This window comes from Eschrichtius robustus, chromosome 15 (genome assembly GCF_028021215.1).
Source record: "Eschrichtius robustus isolate mEscRob2 chromosome 15, mEscRob2.pri, whole genome shotgun sequence".
Lineage (NCBI taxonomy): Eukaryota > Metazoa > Chordata > Mammalia > Artiodactyla > Eschrichtiidae > Eschrichtius > Eschrichtius robustus.
Window position 1 is genome coordinate 20,942,176 of NC_090838.1, and position 13,635 is coordinate 20,955,810.

The 13,635-nt window shown below is 49.2% G+C and overlaps 1 protein-coding gene across 1 annotated transcript in view; it reads right to left on the reverse strand.

The window, feature by feature from the left end:
• CIB4 (calcium and integrin binding family member 4) overlaps positions 1-13,635 on the reverse strand; it is a 47,258-nt gene that overhangs the window by 403 nt on the left and 33,220 nt on the right. The window contains 3 exon segments of the mRNA XM_068564926.1: positions 1,234-1,322; positions 2,149-2,258; positions 11,414-11,555. Of these exon segments, the coding sequence (XP_068421027.1) occupies positions 1,234-1,322; positions 2,149-2,258; positions 11,414-11,555 (341 nt within the window).

Genomic DNA, 13,635 nt, shown 5'->3' on the forward strand with positions numbered 1-13,635 from the left:
GAAAAAACTCAAGGCAGACAGGATTCCAGCTCCAGTCATGTGCTGGGCTGTTATGGAGGAAGAGGAATTACCTCGGTTGGCGGGGGTGGTCCAAGTGTGGATCCTCTTTTAGAGAGTCTGCCCAGGCTAAGCCCTCTGGCAACCATGTTGGAATGGAGGGCCCTCTGCTCCGGCCAGGCGGTTGGAAGAGGGCTGGACACCTGCCTGGAGCTGGCCAATCAGATTCTCTGAGAATTTGGAGCCAGAGCTAAGGGACATTCACTGAGGGTCATTCAGAGCCAAATAAACATAAAGTTGACCGCTGTGGAAGCCACATTTGGCCTCACGTCTGACAAAGCAGAGATTGATGGTTGCACATAAAGCAAAGTCCAGAGTTGCTGAGGACAGAGGCAGAGACTCTGGGCCCCTGACCAGGTGCTCTCTGCGGTCTAGCTGTTTTTGTTCTTTTTTGATTGGTTTGTTAAACCATTTTGAGTGGGTATTCTTCCTTGTTATCAAAATCACCTAGACTGAAGACCAAGGGCAGAATAGGGCCCAGGAGTAGCAGACACAGGCAAACAGATGCAGCTCAGTGCGAGAAGATTGACCTAAAAGGGCTGTTCCTCATGAAATGGGCTGCCTTCAGTGGTGGTATGTTTCCCACAACTGGAAGGACCCAAATAAGACTGTTAAATACAGCCAGTATGGAGATGGCCGATTGTCTCAAAGGAGTTTGGACAGCTAACGACCGTTAACGCCCCTTTCCGCCTGACGGAAGGTTTGGAAATGCTTGAGCCCTTCTCTGAGCTCCATCACCAGCATCTTCCTCCCTGCCGCTCCCCCCCACATTTCCATGCCAATCCCCAGCTCCCAGTGACCACTGGAGGTCCTGGCGGGAGGGGAACAGGACCAACAGGGGCAAGGGCAACTCCCCAGGTCAGTCCTGCAGCCCAGCGGGCTTTGTGTTGGCTGTAGAGGGACAGCACCTGAAGTCTGGACCACCCACGTCGTTTGCAAAGCCTGGAATGCAATCTCCCCTTTGCCTTTTGAAACCCCACTCCCTGTCTCTTTCCAGGTTACCTCATTTCTCAGAAGCTCCAGTTTTGCTGATTCTGGAAGAATCTGCAAATTGCCCTGGAAACTCATGACCTCACTGGGAAGACCAAGGTGTCCCGTTGGCCGAGGGAGACTGGGGGGGGCCTTTCTTGTCCCCCACTATGCTGGGCATCTCCCCCTCACTCCAGAACACCTTACTTCATGAAGTCTGGAGATTTGGCCATCGCGTGTTCAAACTCTGAGAAAGACAGCACGTTGTCATTGTCCAGATCTGACTCATTCAGGACCTGGACGGGGTGCAGACGGAGCCAGAGAGCAGAGAATCAGAAAGGGAGATGGGGGCGCAGGCGTGGGGGGCGGGCACCACATGCTGAGTGCTACCATAAGCCAAGCTCTCGCTGGGTGCTTAGCATCCCTGGAGTCCCCTGGGAGGCAGGTGCTCTGTCCCTGCCCCAGACACGGACACGGAGGTGCAGAGAGATGAGGTCATGTGCATGGCTGTCTGGGACCTCGTGGGCTGGTTTCATCATGGGAAGAGTCCTCTTGGTGCCTCCAAGACAAACTTGGCAGTGAGAACGGGTGTGGGGTGATGGACAGGGTGACATCCCCCACCCGCTCTTGTCACCCAGTCACAGGCAGGGGCTCTGCACTGCAAGGGGCTCAGTCAGGGTGGGGAGGCAGTGATGAGCCCTCATGGTTTTATCTGATCCTAGTTCCCATCCAGACCAAAATGCTCTCATGGTCTTAGGACAAATGGGTCCATGGTTGTCTTCATGTCCTGCCAGACTTTGGACTGTCACTCTAGGACATCTGGGCGTTGTGCTGGAATAATGTAGGAGAGGGGATGTTGTGACGTGTGCATCTGAGGCTGACCTGCTGTTGGCCCACCTGCCTGCAGTGGCTGCAGTGTTGCTGGGAGGGCCCCTTGGGGTGGGCTACTGATCTGGAGACCCAGGAAGGGAGTCATGATCCTGGAGGAAGGACAGAAAATTGGGAGTAGTTGCTTCCAGTGAGCACACATCCCTCAGTGCCCCTCACCCTGCCTGCCATCAAGAGGCTTCAGGTGGTAGCGGGGCCCACGCCAGCCACCGTCCCGCAGCCCAGGGCACACACGTGGCTGGTGAGGTCGGTCAGCAGGTCCTCTGACACGTCGTCGCTGTTGAACAGTCGGAGGATGATCCTCTGTAGGTCCTCCTCGTCGATGAAGCCGTTCTCGTTAAAATCTGAAAAGAGGAGACGGGGCCTGAGAGGAAGGGTGAGAGGAAGGGGGCTTCCTCGGCCTCCAAGAGTCCTGGGGCCATGGCAACAGCCAGGACCTACAGACTCCCACCAGCCCCTGGGAGGCCCTGCAGAGCCCAACTATACCAGGTGGGTCTAGAACCTGGGACTCAGGGGAACCTGGGCAGGCCTAAGGGGTGGGGCTCAGCAACGGCAGGGCAGGCTGCAGGCAAAGGTGGTGCTTAATAATAATAATAATAATAGGCATTGATTGGGTCTGTATTACCTGCTCAGACTTTTCCTGAGATCTTCACCTGTTTTAACTCACTGAATCTTCACAATTAACTTTTTATGAGTCTCACTTTACCAAAGGGAAACTGAGGCACAGAGGGTTTTATGGTTTGTCCACACAGCCAGGAAGTGGAAGGGCTGGCATTCAGACCTGGCTAGGCTGGTGCCCGGGTCCCACATCTACCACCATGCTGTGGAAATCCCAACCCTGGAACTTACAGGTCAGTATATCTTTTGGTGGCTAGGAGTTGGGCAGCAAGGAGGAGCAGGAAGCAGCCTGGCTTTGGAGCCAGAGGACCTGGGCACAAGTCCCTGCTCCTGTCACCCTGCATCAGGCACAGAGATGCACCAGGCTGGGTCCTGCCGACAAGGAGCTCCCAGGCTGGGTTGGGGTGCAGGGGAGACTGTCAGGTACCCGAGTGGCTTGGCTCCAGGAAGAGAGGAACAGGCATCCCAAGGACCCCAAGCGTTTCCAGATGGGCGTGTTCTTGTCTGGTTGGGGTTGGGGGTGTGAATGAGGAAGACTTCTTGGAAGAAGAGGCATCAGAGAAGGACTAAGTGGCTTGGGACTGCAGAGATGGCAATTGGAGGAGGTGTCAGGGTCAGGGTCACTGGGGACAGTGGCAGAGAAGGAACAACGCCAGGTGATCAGTTAGTTTTGAGGGGAGTGGAGGCTTGGGAGAAGGTCAGGGGTTGTCTGGAAGGTGAGCCAAACTGCAAAGGGCCTTGAATGTCAGGATGAGACAATTGTACTGACATTCTTAACAGCCCTCCCCTGGGACACCCAACACAGTCCCTGAACCACTCATCAGCCATGTAGTAAATGCAGTCAACTTAGGCAGGTACAATAATTACCACCATGACAAACAGAGGTGCCAGGTTATGGTCTAAGTGCTTTGTATTTCACTGCATTTAATTCTCATAACACAGGTGCAGAAACTGAGACACACAGAGATTAAATAACCATGTTTACTTCCTTAATCTCATTTCAGCCTATTACCTCATCAATATGCTGATGAATCCCAAATTTGTGTCTCCAGCCTGGGCTTCTCCCTGAACTCCAGGCTCATATATCCACCTGCGTTCCTGCCCTCTCTACCTGGAGGACTAATAGTTCTCTTAAACTCAACCTGTCCAAACCCAACTCCTGACACGCCCCCCTCTGCCCTGCCCCCTAACCTGCAGCACTCAGAGCTGCCCCTTGGCGAATGGGTAACTCTACCCTTCCAGTCTCTTGGCCAATCAGGTTGGAGTCATCCTTGACTGTCTTCTCCCCTCCCAGCTCTAGCTCCAGAGGCAGTAAACCTAGCCTGAGGTCTTCTCCTCACTGCACTGCCTCCACCTTGGTCCAGCCACCATCACAGCTCTCTAAGACCCCGTAGCAGCCTCCTAACCAGTTTCCCTGTTCTCAGTCTGCCCCCTTCAGTCTCTTCTCCACTCAGCAGCCAGAGTGGTCCTGTTCATCCTTCACAGCCTCCCATCTCAGCCAGAGGACAGCTGGTCCCGACAGTGATCCCCGAGGTCCACCCTGCCCTCACTCTGCCTCTTTGCCACTCCTCCATCGGGCCAGGCACGCTCCTGCCTCAGGACCTTTGCACTGTGGTTCCCCCTCCCTGGAACACACTCACCCCAGAGTTCCTTTGGGTCTTTATTCAAATGCCAGCTTTCCCCCAGGGCACTGCTCAGAACCTGTCTAAAATTACACTTCCTGTCCCCTTCCCTGCTTCATTTTCTCCCAACACCGAAGACTACCTAACACACTATATGTTTCACTTGTCAGCTCGTTTATTTCCCTCCACCAGAACATAAATTCCACGAGGGCAGAAAGTTTTATCTTTTGGTCACTACTGTATTCCTGGCTCCTAGAATAGTGCCTGGAACAGAGCAGGTGCTCAATGAATATTTGTTGAGTGAGTGAATGAATGAACCACCCAAGGTCACACATTGGTAAGCAATGGAAACAAGAGGAAACCCAGAAAGTCTGACTCTATGGTCAGTCTATGCTCTCAATCACTCATAACTCTTAAAATGTCCAATTTTTAGCTGGGCCCAGAGTGGAGGAGTGCATTTGCTGATGTCATGGGATCCTTCTGTGGTAGAGCCAAGACTTTTGTCTCTGTTTCTCAAGGAAGAGTATGGGTGTGGAAGGTACAACTAAGCCCCTAACCCCTTAAGCAGGTGGCTCTCCCCTGGCTGAATGTTGATTGGCCACAGGGACCAGAGGCTAAGGCCCGAGATGTTCATCTGAGCTCTCCCTGCACAGTTCTGCTATGACATGCCATGGGTAATGGATCAGATCCGGTGGGGGGTGGTGCAGAGGGGCCAGCACTGGATTGGAGGGAGTGGGTCCCCGCAGTGACGTTGCACTGCTGATGAGAAGCTCTGCAGCCTCTCCCTGAGCCCCTGCATTGTCCCCAGGAGTCCTGCTGGCCCAGCTCCCATATGCAGAGACTGCAGCAAAGCGACATGGCTTTGGTCCCAAGCCATCTGAAAACAGAATAATTTGCTGGAGTAAAATGTAGTCCTGGACAGTTCCCCTTCTCTGGTGGTGCAAGGGCAGAACAGCCTGGGAAAGGGCTGGGGGCAGGGAGCTCTAGGCTACCGGCCAGCCCATGTGGCCTCAGCAGCCTCATGACCTGCGTCCGGCCCCTCTGGGGAGAGGGGGGTCTTCTTCTTGCTGTTTCCCAGCAACGAGGGAGATTAGAGAGCTGGTGGGCTCAGCCTTCATGTCCCCCCAAAAGCCTCTGACCATCATCATCCCAATCTCTCTGTCATGTTATTCCTTGCAATTTACAAAGTACTTTCACAAAAATTAGCTCATTTGATTGAGTGAGGCAAGGCAGGCTTTCACCACTATTCCCGCGGGAACTGAGGTTGCCTCTTCGCCTCTCCCAGCCACTAACATCCCTGTGTCAGATCCTGGGAAGGTGTGGGAAGATCCGCTGCTGGTGCTCTGGCACTGCCTGAGGGTAATTCACAACTGGTGGAAGCCGTGCTGACTGGAGCAGGAAAGCAGTGCTGGGATGCTGGTCTCTGACAGGTAGAAAGTCTCCCCAGAGGTGCTGAGAGAGGGGGATCGATCAGTTGGAGGCCAGGAGGGTCCCTCAAAGCAGAAACTGGAGCCCAGTAGGTATGTCCTGGTAGGTGTGGCTGGCCTGCTGGACTTGACCGAGAGCCATTCACCCCTTCCTTCTTCCTAACAGAATTGCAATTCTTGTTTACGATGACACCATGTCCAGCTTAAAATACTCAACCTTCCAGTCTCCTTTGTGGCTATGAGTGACCATGTAACACAGTTCTGGCCAATGAAGTTACGGCCAAAGTTGCTGGGTGGAGCTTCCAAGAAAGTTTGTTAAAGAAGAGTAGACTTCATCTGTGCCTTTGAACGTCCATTTTGTCCTTATCCCCTCTCGCGTCCCTTTTTCTTCCTGCCTGGAATGACGAGATGCCTGTAGGCACAGAAAATATCTTGTGACTCTGAGGACAACAGTCTCATTAAAGATGGGAGATTAGGAGGCTTGAAGGAGCCAGGCCGTTGGTTGCTTCCTGGAGCCATTACCTCAGCTCTGGACTACCTGAATCCAGGATTTTCTTTTTTTTTTAAACAGGGATGTTCTTACACATAACTAAGTGCAATCCTAACTGATACAGTAGGTCAGAACCCTAGTTCTCAAACTCTGCTGCATCTTACAATCACCCAGGGAGGACTTCCCTGGTGGTGCAGTGGTTAAGAATCTGCCTGCCAATGCAGGGGACACGGGTTCAAGCCCCGGTCCGGGAAGATCCCACATGCCGCGGAGCAATGAAGCCTGTGCGCCACAACTACTGAGCCTGCACTCTAGAGACCACGAGCCACAATTACTGAGCCCATGCGCCGCAACTACTGAAGCCTGTGTGCCTAGAGCCCGTGCTCTGCAACAAGAGAAGCCACCGCGATGAGAAGCCCGTGCACAGCAATGAAGAGTAGCCCCCGCTCGCCGCAACTAGAGAAAGCCTGCATGCAGCAACAAAGACCCAACACAGCCAGAAGTAAATAAATAAAATAAATAAATTTATATATATAAAAAAAAGAATCACCCAGAGAGTTTTAGAAAAGCCCACCAACCAGGGCATACCCAGCACCATTACATCAAATCTCTGCAGCTGGGACCCAAGCAACCATAGGTCTGAAAAACTCCAGGGGTAATCCCAGTGTACAGCCATGTTGGAGAATAAGTGGGTTAGAGCCATGCTTCTGAAACTTTAAGGTGCAGAGGAACCACCTGGGGGTCTTGTTAAAAGGCAGATTCTGATTCAGTAAGTGGAAGGTGAGGCCTGAAATTCTGCATTTCTAGCAAGCTCTCTGGCAACGTTGATGCTGCTGGTACATAGGCCACACTTGGCGTAATGAGGGGTTAGAACACTGAGTTAGGTCTTCAGACTTTGGCTAAGAACGATCATCAAGACCATCACCAACACCATCCTCTCCTTTCTTCCTCCTTCTCCTTACCCTTCTTTTTGTTCCTCCTCTTCTTCCTTCACTGCTACCACTACCACCTCAATTTATAGCGCAGCCATCACGGGCCAGGCACCAGGCTCAGGGATTCACACATCCCATCTCTAAGCTTGCTGACAGCTCTGCGAGGTAACAAATCTTCTGAGCCCGAAGAGAATTCAGATTTGCCTGAGTCTAGCTGATGAAGCCTTGGAGTTTATGAGTCCCTAGGCAGCTATTTGCACTGCTGATTTGCATGAAGGCTCTGTGCTTTTTGTTTTTGTACTTGAGCTCAAGGAGGAAGGAAACTGCCCGAGGGGGCCCTGGAGAGACGGCGGGGAGGAAGATACAAGGACAGTGTGGGGGACAGGGAGTGTCTGCTCCTCGATGTGACCTGAGGACCCTGTCTGACTTCTCAGGAGGAAGGGCATTCTCCCCATCCCTGAGCTGAACACAACTGAGCTCCTGAGTCTTGAACAGCAAGAGAACCTGCCACTCTTCTAGTTCCCTGAAGGTTTGGGTGTTTTTGTTTGTTTAGCTCTAGAAACCACGGAAAGACAGCTTTGGCAGACATCTTTTGGAACATCCGCCCAGCCTACTCTTTACCATTTCTCAGCAGCATCTCCACCCCCAGTGGTTGGCCTCTGGAGCCACGTTTATTTATGTGACTCTGCTTCTTCTTGGTTGTGGATTATTGGACAAGGTTGGTCCCCTAACCTAGGGGCAGCTGGATCCCTGCTTTGGCTGAGCCAATCAGCATCTCTTGACAAAACAGAAGTGAGAAACAGAGATGCTTGTGGCTGGTCAGTCACAGTGAAGCCCGAAGGCCACGTGGAGGCCAGGGTAGTCACCTTTGGCCCATAGGCATAAAAATCAGATCAGCAGAAAGAGAAGGCGCACAGAGAGAAGCAGAGACGAGAGGCCAGGCAGCAATAGAGAGAAAAGGAGAAAGTAGCTACCTCGCTTCCTGACCACTTTCCAGCTGCATCCTAGGCTCTCGGGAGGCCTGCTTCACTTCTACCACGGGTTCCACACTGCTTATAGTGAACAAGCTCTAGTGCCCTCCTCCCCCCATGATCTGCACCTCTTGGCGTTCACGCTTTTGTATAATCCACATACCCCTCTTGTGTGGGTGGGCACTTACTTCTAAGCAATGGAATTTGGCAACAGAGATGTCATTTCCTGATTACAATATGTTATATTGCCAGCAGACTGGCTCCAGAGACGCCCTAGCTGTCTTTCAAGAAGCAAGTGGCCATGTTGGAAGGCCCATGTGACGAGGAGCACAGGTCACCCTCTGGAAACTGAGGGCAGCCTCCAGCCAACAGCCAGAGAGAAACCAGGGCTCTAATTTCTGTAGACACAAGGAAATGAATTCTGCCAACAACTGGAGTGAGCTTGTAAGTAGATTCATTCCCCGTCAAGCATTCTCTAGGCGAGCATGCAGGCCAGCCAAAGCCTTGACTGCAGCCTTGTGAAACGCTAAGGCGAGGACCCGACTAAGTTGTGTCCAGACTCTTAACCCACAGAAACTGTGAGATTATAAATATGTGTCATCTAAAGCCACTAAGTTTGTGGTAACTTATTACACAGCGATGGAAAGCTAATGTACGGCTGCTCTTCATCTGTTGCCTTTAAAAAAATTTATTTTATTTAATTAATTAATTTATTTTTGGCTCTGTTGGGTCTTTGTTGCTGCACGTGGGCTTTCTCTAGTTGCGGCGAGCAGGGGCTACTCTTCATTGCGGTGCACAGGCTTCTCATTGCAGTGGCTTCTCTTGTTGTGGAGCACAGGTTCTAGGCACGTGGGCTTCAGTAGTTGCGGCTCTCAGGCTCTAGAGCGCAGGCTCAGTAGTTGTGGCGCACGGGCTTAGTTGCTCCACAGCATGTGGGATCTTCCCGGACCAGGGCTCGAACCCGTATCCCCTGCATTGGCAGGCAGATTCTTATCCACTGCGCCACCAAGGAAGCCCCCGTCTGATGCCTTTTACACAGGTAAATTCCTGTTACTTACAACCTGAAGAGAGCACGTAGCCTGGGCCAGCATTTTCCACCCAGAAGAGCTGCTCCATCCAGAAGAGTACTGACAGAAGACAGAAGAGGCTAGAGATAGCACAGCATGTGCTCTGCAGTGGAAGGCCTGACAGAGGGTAGCACAGCTCGTGAACCAGAACTCCTTGAATACCTTGGAAACTCCCTGGGGACTCCCAGAAATACGTGGGGTAAAGAAGGAGGAAGACTAGTGGATGGGGGTGGGGACTACTAAGCCAACTGAATTTGGGTATGTGATTTCACTTGTACTTACCCTGCTTGATGTTCATTGTAAATGTGTGTCATCAGATTTAGGACATTTGGGGCCATTATTTCTTCAGATATCTTTTCTGCCCTGTTCATTCTCTCCTCTCCTTCTGAGACTCCAGTTAAATATATGTTAGAACTTCCTGTTGTCCAGCATGTCCCTCAGGCTCTGTTCCTTTTTACTCTTCATATTTTTTTCTCTGTGTTCTTCAGACTGTATTATATTTCTATTCATCTCTATCTTCAGGTTTACTGACTCTTTCCTCTGTCATCTTGATTCTCCTGCTAAGCCCATCCAGCGGATTTTTATTTCAGATATTTTATTTTTGAATTCTGTATTTTCCACTTGATTCTTTCTTATAGTTTCTATTTTTCTGCTGAGAATTCCTATCTTTCCATTCATCAGGAGCATATTTTCTCTTACATCATTGGGCATGATTATAATAACTGTTCGAAGATACTTATCAGCTAATTCCAACATCTGGGATGTTGGAATCAGTCCCCATTCTTGAGAATGCATCACTAAAAAGAAAATTTAATATATTGAATAATTTTGGATTGTGTCTTAGTCATTATAAATGCTTTATGTGGAAACTCTGGATTCTGTTATATTCTTCCAAAGAGTGCTGAATTTTTGATTCTACTGGGTAACTGATTGGACTTAAACTGCAAACCCTGTCACACAGAGACCTTGTTAAAATGCAGTGGCAGCTCAAATCTCCATTCCGTTCTTTTATCCTTACCTGAGTTGCTTTGAGTCTGCCCTGGTATATGTGGTTTAGAGGTCAGAATGAGATTTGTTCATAGTTTTTACACAAAATTTGGCTCTCTTCCTCTGAATGTCTTTCATGGACTCTCCCCTCTTTTCACTTTTGAGGGGAAAAGTGCCCCAAACTCTCGATTCTTCAAGTCAGAGAGAGATCAGGGTTTCTATCAGTCCATGATGCCACTTACTGAAGCTCAACTTCAGGCTAAAAAAGTAAAAAACTAAAAGGGGGAGAACCATTCAGTACCATTTCCTTTTTTCAAGTGTCAACTCTCTGCTTCTGGTAGCTTTCTAGTGTCATCAGGTAGTTGATATTTATATTTTGTTTAGAGTTTATAGTAGCTATCTGCAGAAGTGACAGTAAGATAGGAGCTTACTCAGCTATTCTCAGCAGGGAAACCTGTGATTTCATTTGAGTTTACTGAATACTAAGCTTGAGAACATATCAGATACAAAAATATCATTAAGCCCTTTTTACAGATGGGAACACTGAGCCCTCATAGGTCCATCTGGTTTAAAAGTCCTCCACCCCATTTTATCCAACTCCACTTGGGTGAGGCAGGAATAAGATGGTGTCCACCATGTGGAGACAGAGGGGGAGCTGACAGAAAAAGAAGGTAGGTGAGATGCCAAACTATGCAAACCTAAATGTACAAGTCCTTTGGGCCAAGGATTTGTCATGATGAGCTTGAAGCCTTGCATGCGGTCTGTTTGAAGGCTTTGTTTCTTTCCTTTTGGTCCCTTTTGAGAATTGCAGGGATCCCGGATGTGCTAAGTGTTCGTGAGGAAGGGTTCGTGAAACTGCTGAAGAGCAGAACTTTAGCAGAGCCTGTGGCTCCCAGACAAGATCAGAAACAAAAAATGTCATAGGACCTCAGAGATGATCTCAACCTCCTCATTTTTAAGATGAGGAAACTGAGGCCCTAAAAAGTAAAATGATTTGTCCAAGATTTCTTAGCTATTTAGTGGCTGAACTAGTTTCAGTGTTTAATTCTCTTAACTTCTTCAAAATAAACATAACTCCTTCATACCCATATATAGTCCTCTCTTTCTCTCTCTCTCTCTCTAGCCTGCCCACACTACGGTCATGAAATATCAACACCAATGACTCCATTTGCCTCTGATGGCATGGAGGGGAAGTCATCAATCCATGAGAGTAGTACTCCTCAACCATTAAAAAAAATCTACAGCACTTGAGAAGCATAGTACCCATAAATACTCAAGTAAACCCCAACTAACATCATCACAACAATGCATTGACGTCAATGGATTCCAGTTGCGGTATTTATTCTATGGCAATTGTCCCACCACTCAATCCCCACAGCACCCACCGTAAATGCGGAAGGCGTACTCGATCTTCAAGCTGGGGCAGGCCTGCTCGCTAAACACGGATGCCATGCCCAGCACATCCTCGAAGGAGAACACATTGGTGTGGGAGAACACTCTGCAGATTCGGTCTCTGAAAGGGTTGACCTGTGGGTGGGGAGGAGGAGAAAGAGGAAGGAGGCTTATCAATGTCAGGTTCATGCCTCCCTGGGTCTTGTTAATCTATCAGAAGCACAGTGTCCTGGGTTTGAGAAGAAAACAACAACAACAACCTAAATATTGGAGTAGATGTTGGGTCAATAAGCCAGGACCGCGGACACGATGGAGGGTACCTGGGCTGAAGGACCACGCTTAACATCACTCTCCCCACTGTCACCTCCTCCTGCACGTACCTTCCACAGGCTCATTTTTTGGTTGTTATTCTTTTTTATGCTTATTAATTTTGTATGTACAATTTGGGAAATACCCCCCAAAGTATTGAAAATGGGATAAAAATTGTTTATAATTCACTCTCCAGAGTTACCTACTATCAACATATTGATGTAGAAGTCAGACAGACCCAGGTTTCAGTCCTCGCTATTTACTAGTGATTATTTTACATAATCTCCAGAGCCTAAGATTTCTCACCTACAGGATAGGGTGGGATAATACTATACCTACTTAATAGGTTTGTTGTGAGGATTAAATAGGATAGGTTTAAAATTGCACAATGACTAATAAATAACACTCAACAGATGGTAGCTGTAAGTTGTTATATAACGTCTACAGATATTATAATTTGCACAGCAATTTTCATTTTTAAACCAACTAGTTCTCAAATTCGAGTCCCAAATGAGTAAGGGTCATGTGAGTTTAGAAACTCTAATTCCCCTAAACTGGGCCTGGCCAGGGTCATTCATGAGGGGGCCCTTCTGAGCTGGTACCACAAGGTTCTAAGCAGAAACACCCCAGCCACTTCTCAACCTGTTCAGAGGCAGCTCACTAAGGCCGCCTTGCTACTCTCCATCCAGCCCCCAGGAATGGGCAGGTGGGGTGGGCTGTGGGCTAGAAGGGATGGGCAGATCTAATGAGAGTTAAAGTCACAGAACACGCTTGGAAATATTTAAAAGTAGCAGGTCCGTCTTTGGCAACCTCCTCCTCCTGCTTCCTGTGTCTCTAATCCACCCCCACCTGCTGAGATTCCTTGGCCCACAATTGCTCAGGGGCCCAGCCCGTGCCTGCTCTAAACTCACCCTGCCTGCTGGAAGGCCTTACCAGACCCCAGCTCTGTTCTGGTGTTCCGAAATGACCCCTGATCCCTCCCTTCTCACCAACCAAAATTCCTTTTCCTTAGATGCATCTCAGCTAAGGAAGCTATTTGATTCTGCGAATTCACACAGCAGTTCCTCAGTATTCCAAATTTTTAGTTAGTTCAAACAAATCTTTAGTTGATTTTTCTAGTCCCCTTTCACTGACAAGGTATTTCTTCAAGGCTGCAGGCTTCATGCAAAAGGATTAGTTCCACTGCACACACGGCCCTGTCATCTCCCTCACTAAACCCCGTCCCCAGCCTCTCTGGGCCCCTGTCCTTGTCTATCACTCCTTAGGGCTGCCCTAGCTTCAGCCAACGCTTCGTTCTCTGGTTTTGATGTCTCCATTTTGCAGTCATGAAAATTTCTCTTTCATTTCTTTTGAACTCAGCTACAATGTTAAAATCTATGGTTTAATTTTATTTGGTATTCTTATATATTTGAGAAGGGAGAGAGGACATTCTGAATCACCTCACGTGGCTGTGTAGTTCTCAAACCTTAGTGAGCGTACAAGTTATCTGAGGTCCTTCTTAAAAACATGAATTGTAACTCCCACCCTCAGAGATCCTGATTTAGAAGGTCTGGGGTGTAGCCCAGCGTTATGGATTGAATTGTGGCTCCCCCCAAATTTATATGTTGAAGTCCTGATCCCCAGTACCTCAGAATGTGACCTCATTTGGAAATAGGGTCGTTGTAGACGTGATTAGTTAAGATAAGGGTATATGAAGTAGGGTGGGCCCCGCATCCAATATGAATGGTGTCCTTATAAAAGGGGAAAGTTAGATACAGAGACATGCACTCAGGGAGAACACCACGTGAAGATGAAGGCAGAGATCGGGGTGACACCTGTACAAGCCAAGGAATGCCAAAGATTGCCAGAAAACTACCAGAAACTAGGAGAGAGGCATGGAAAAGATTCTTCCTCACAGCCCTCAGAA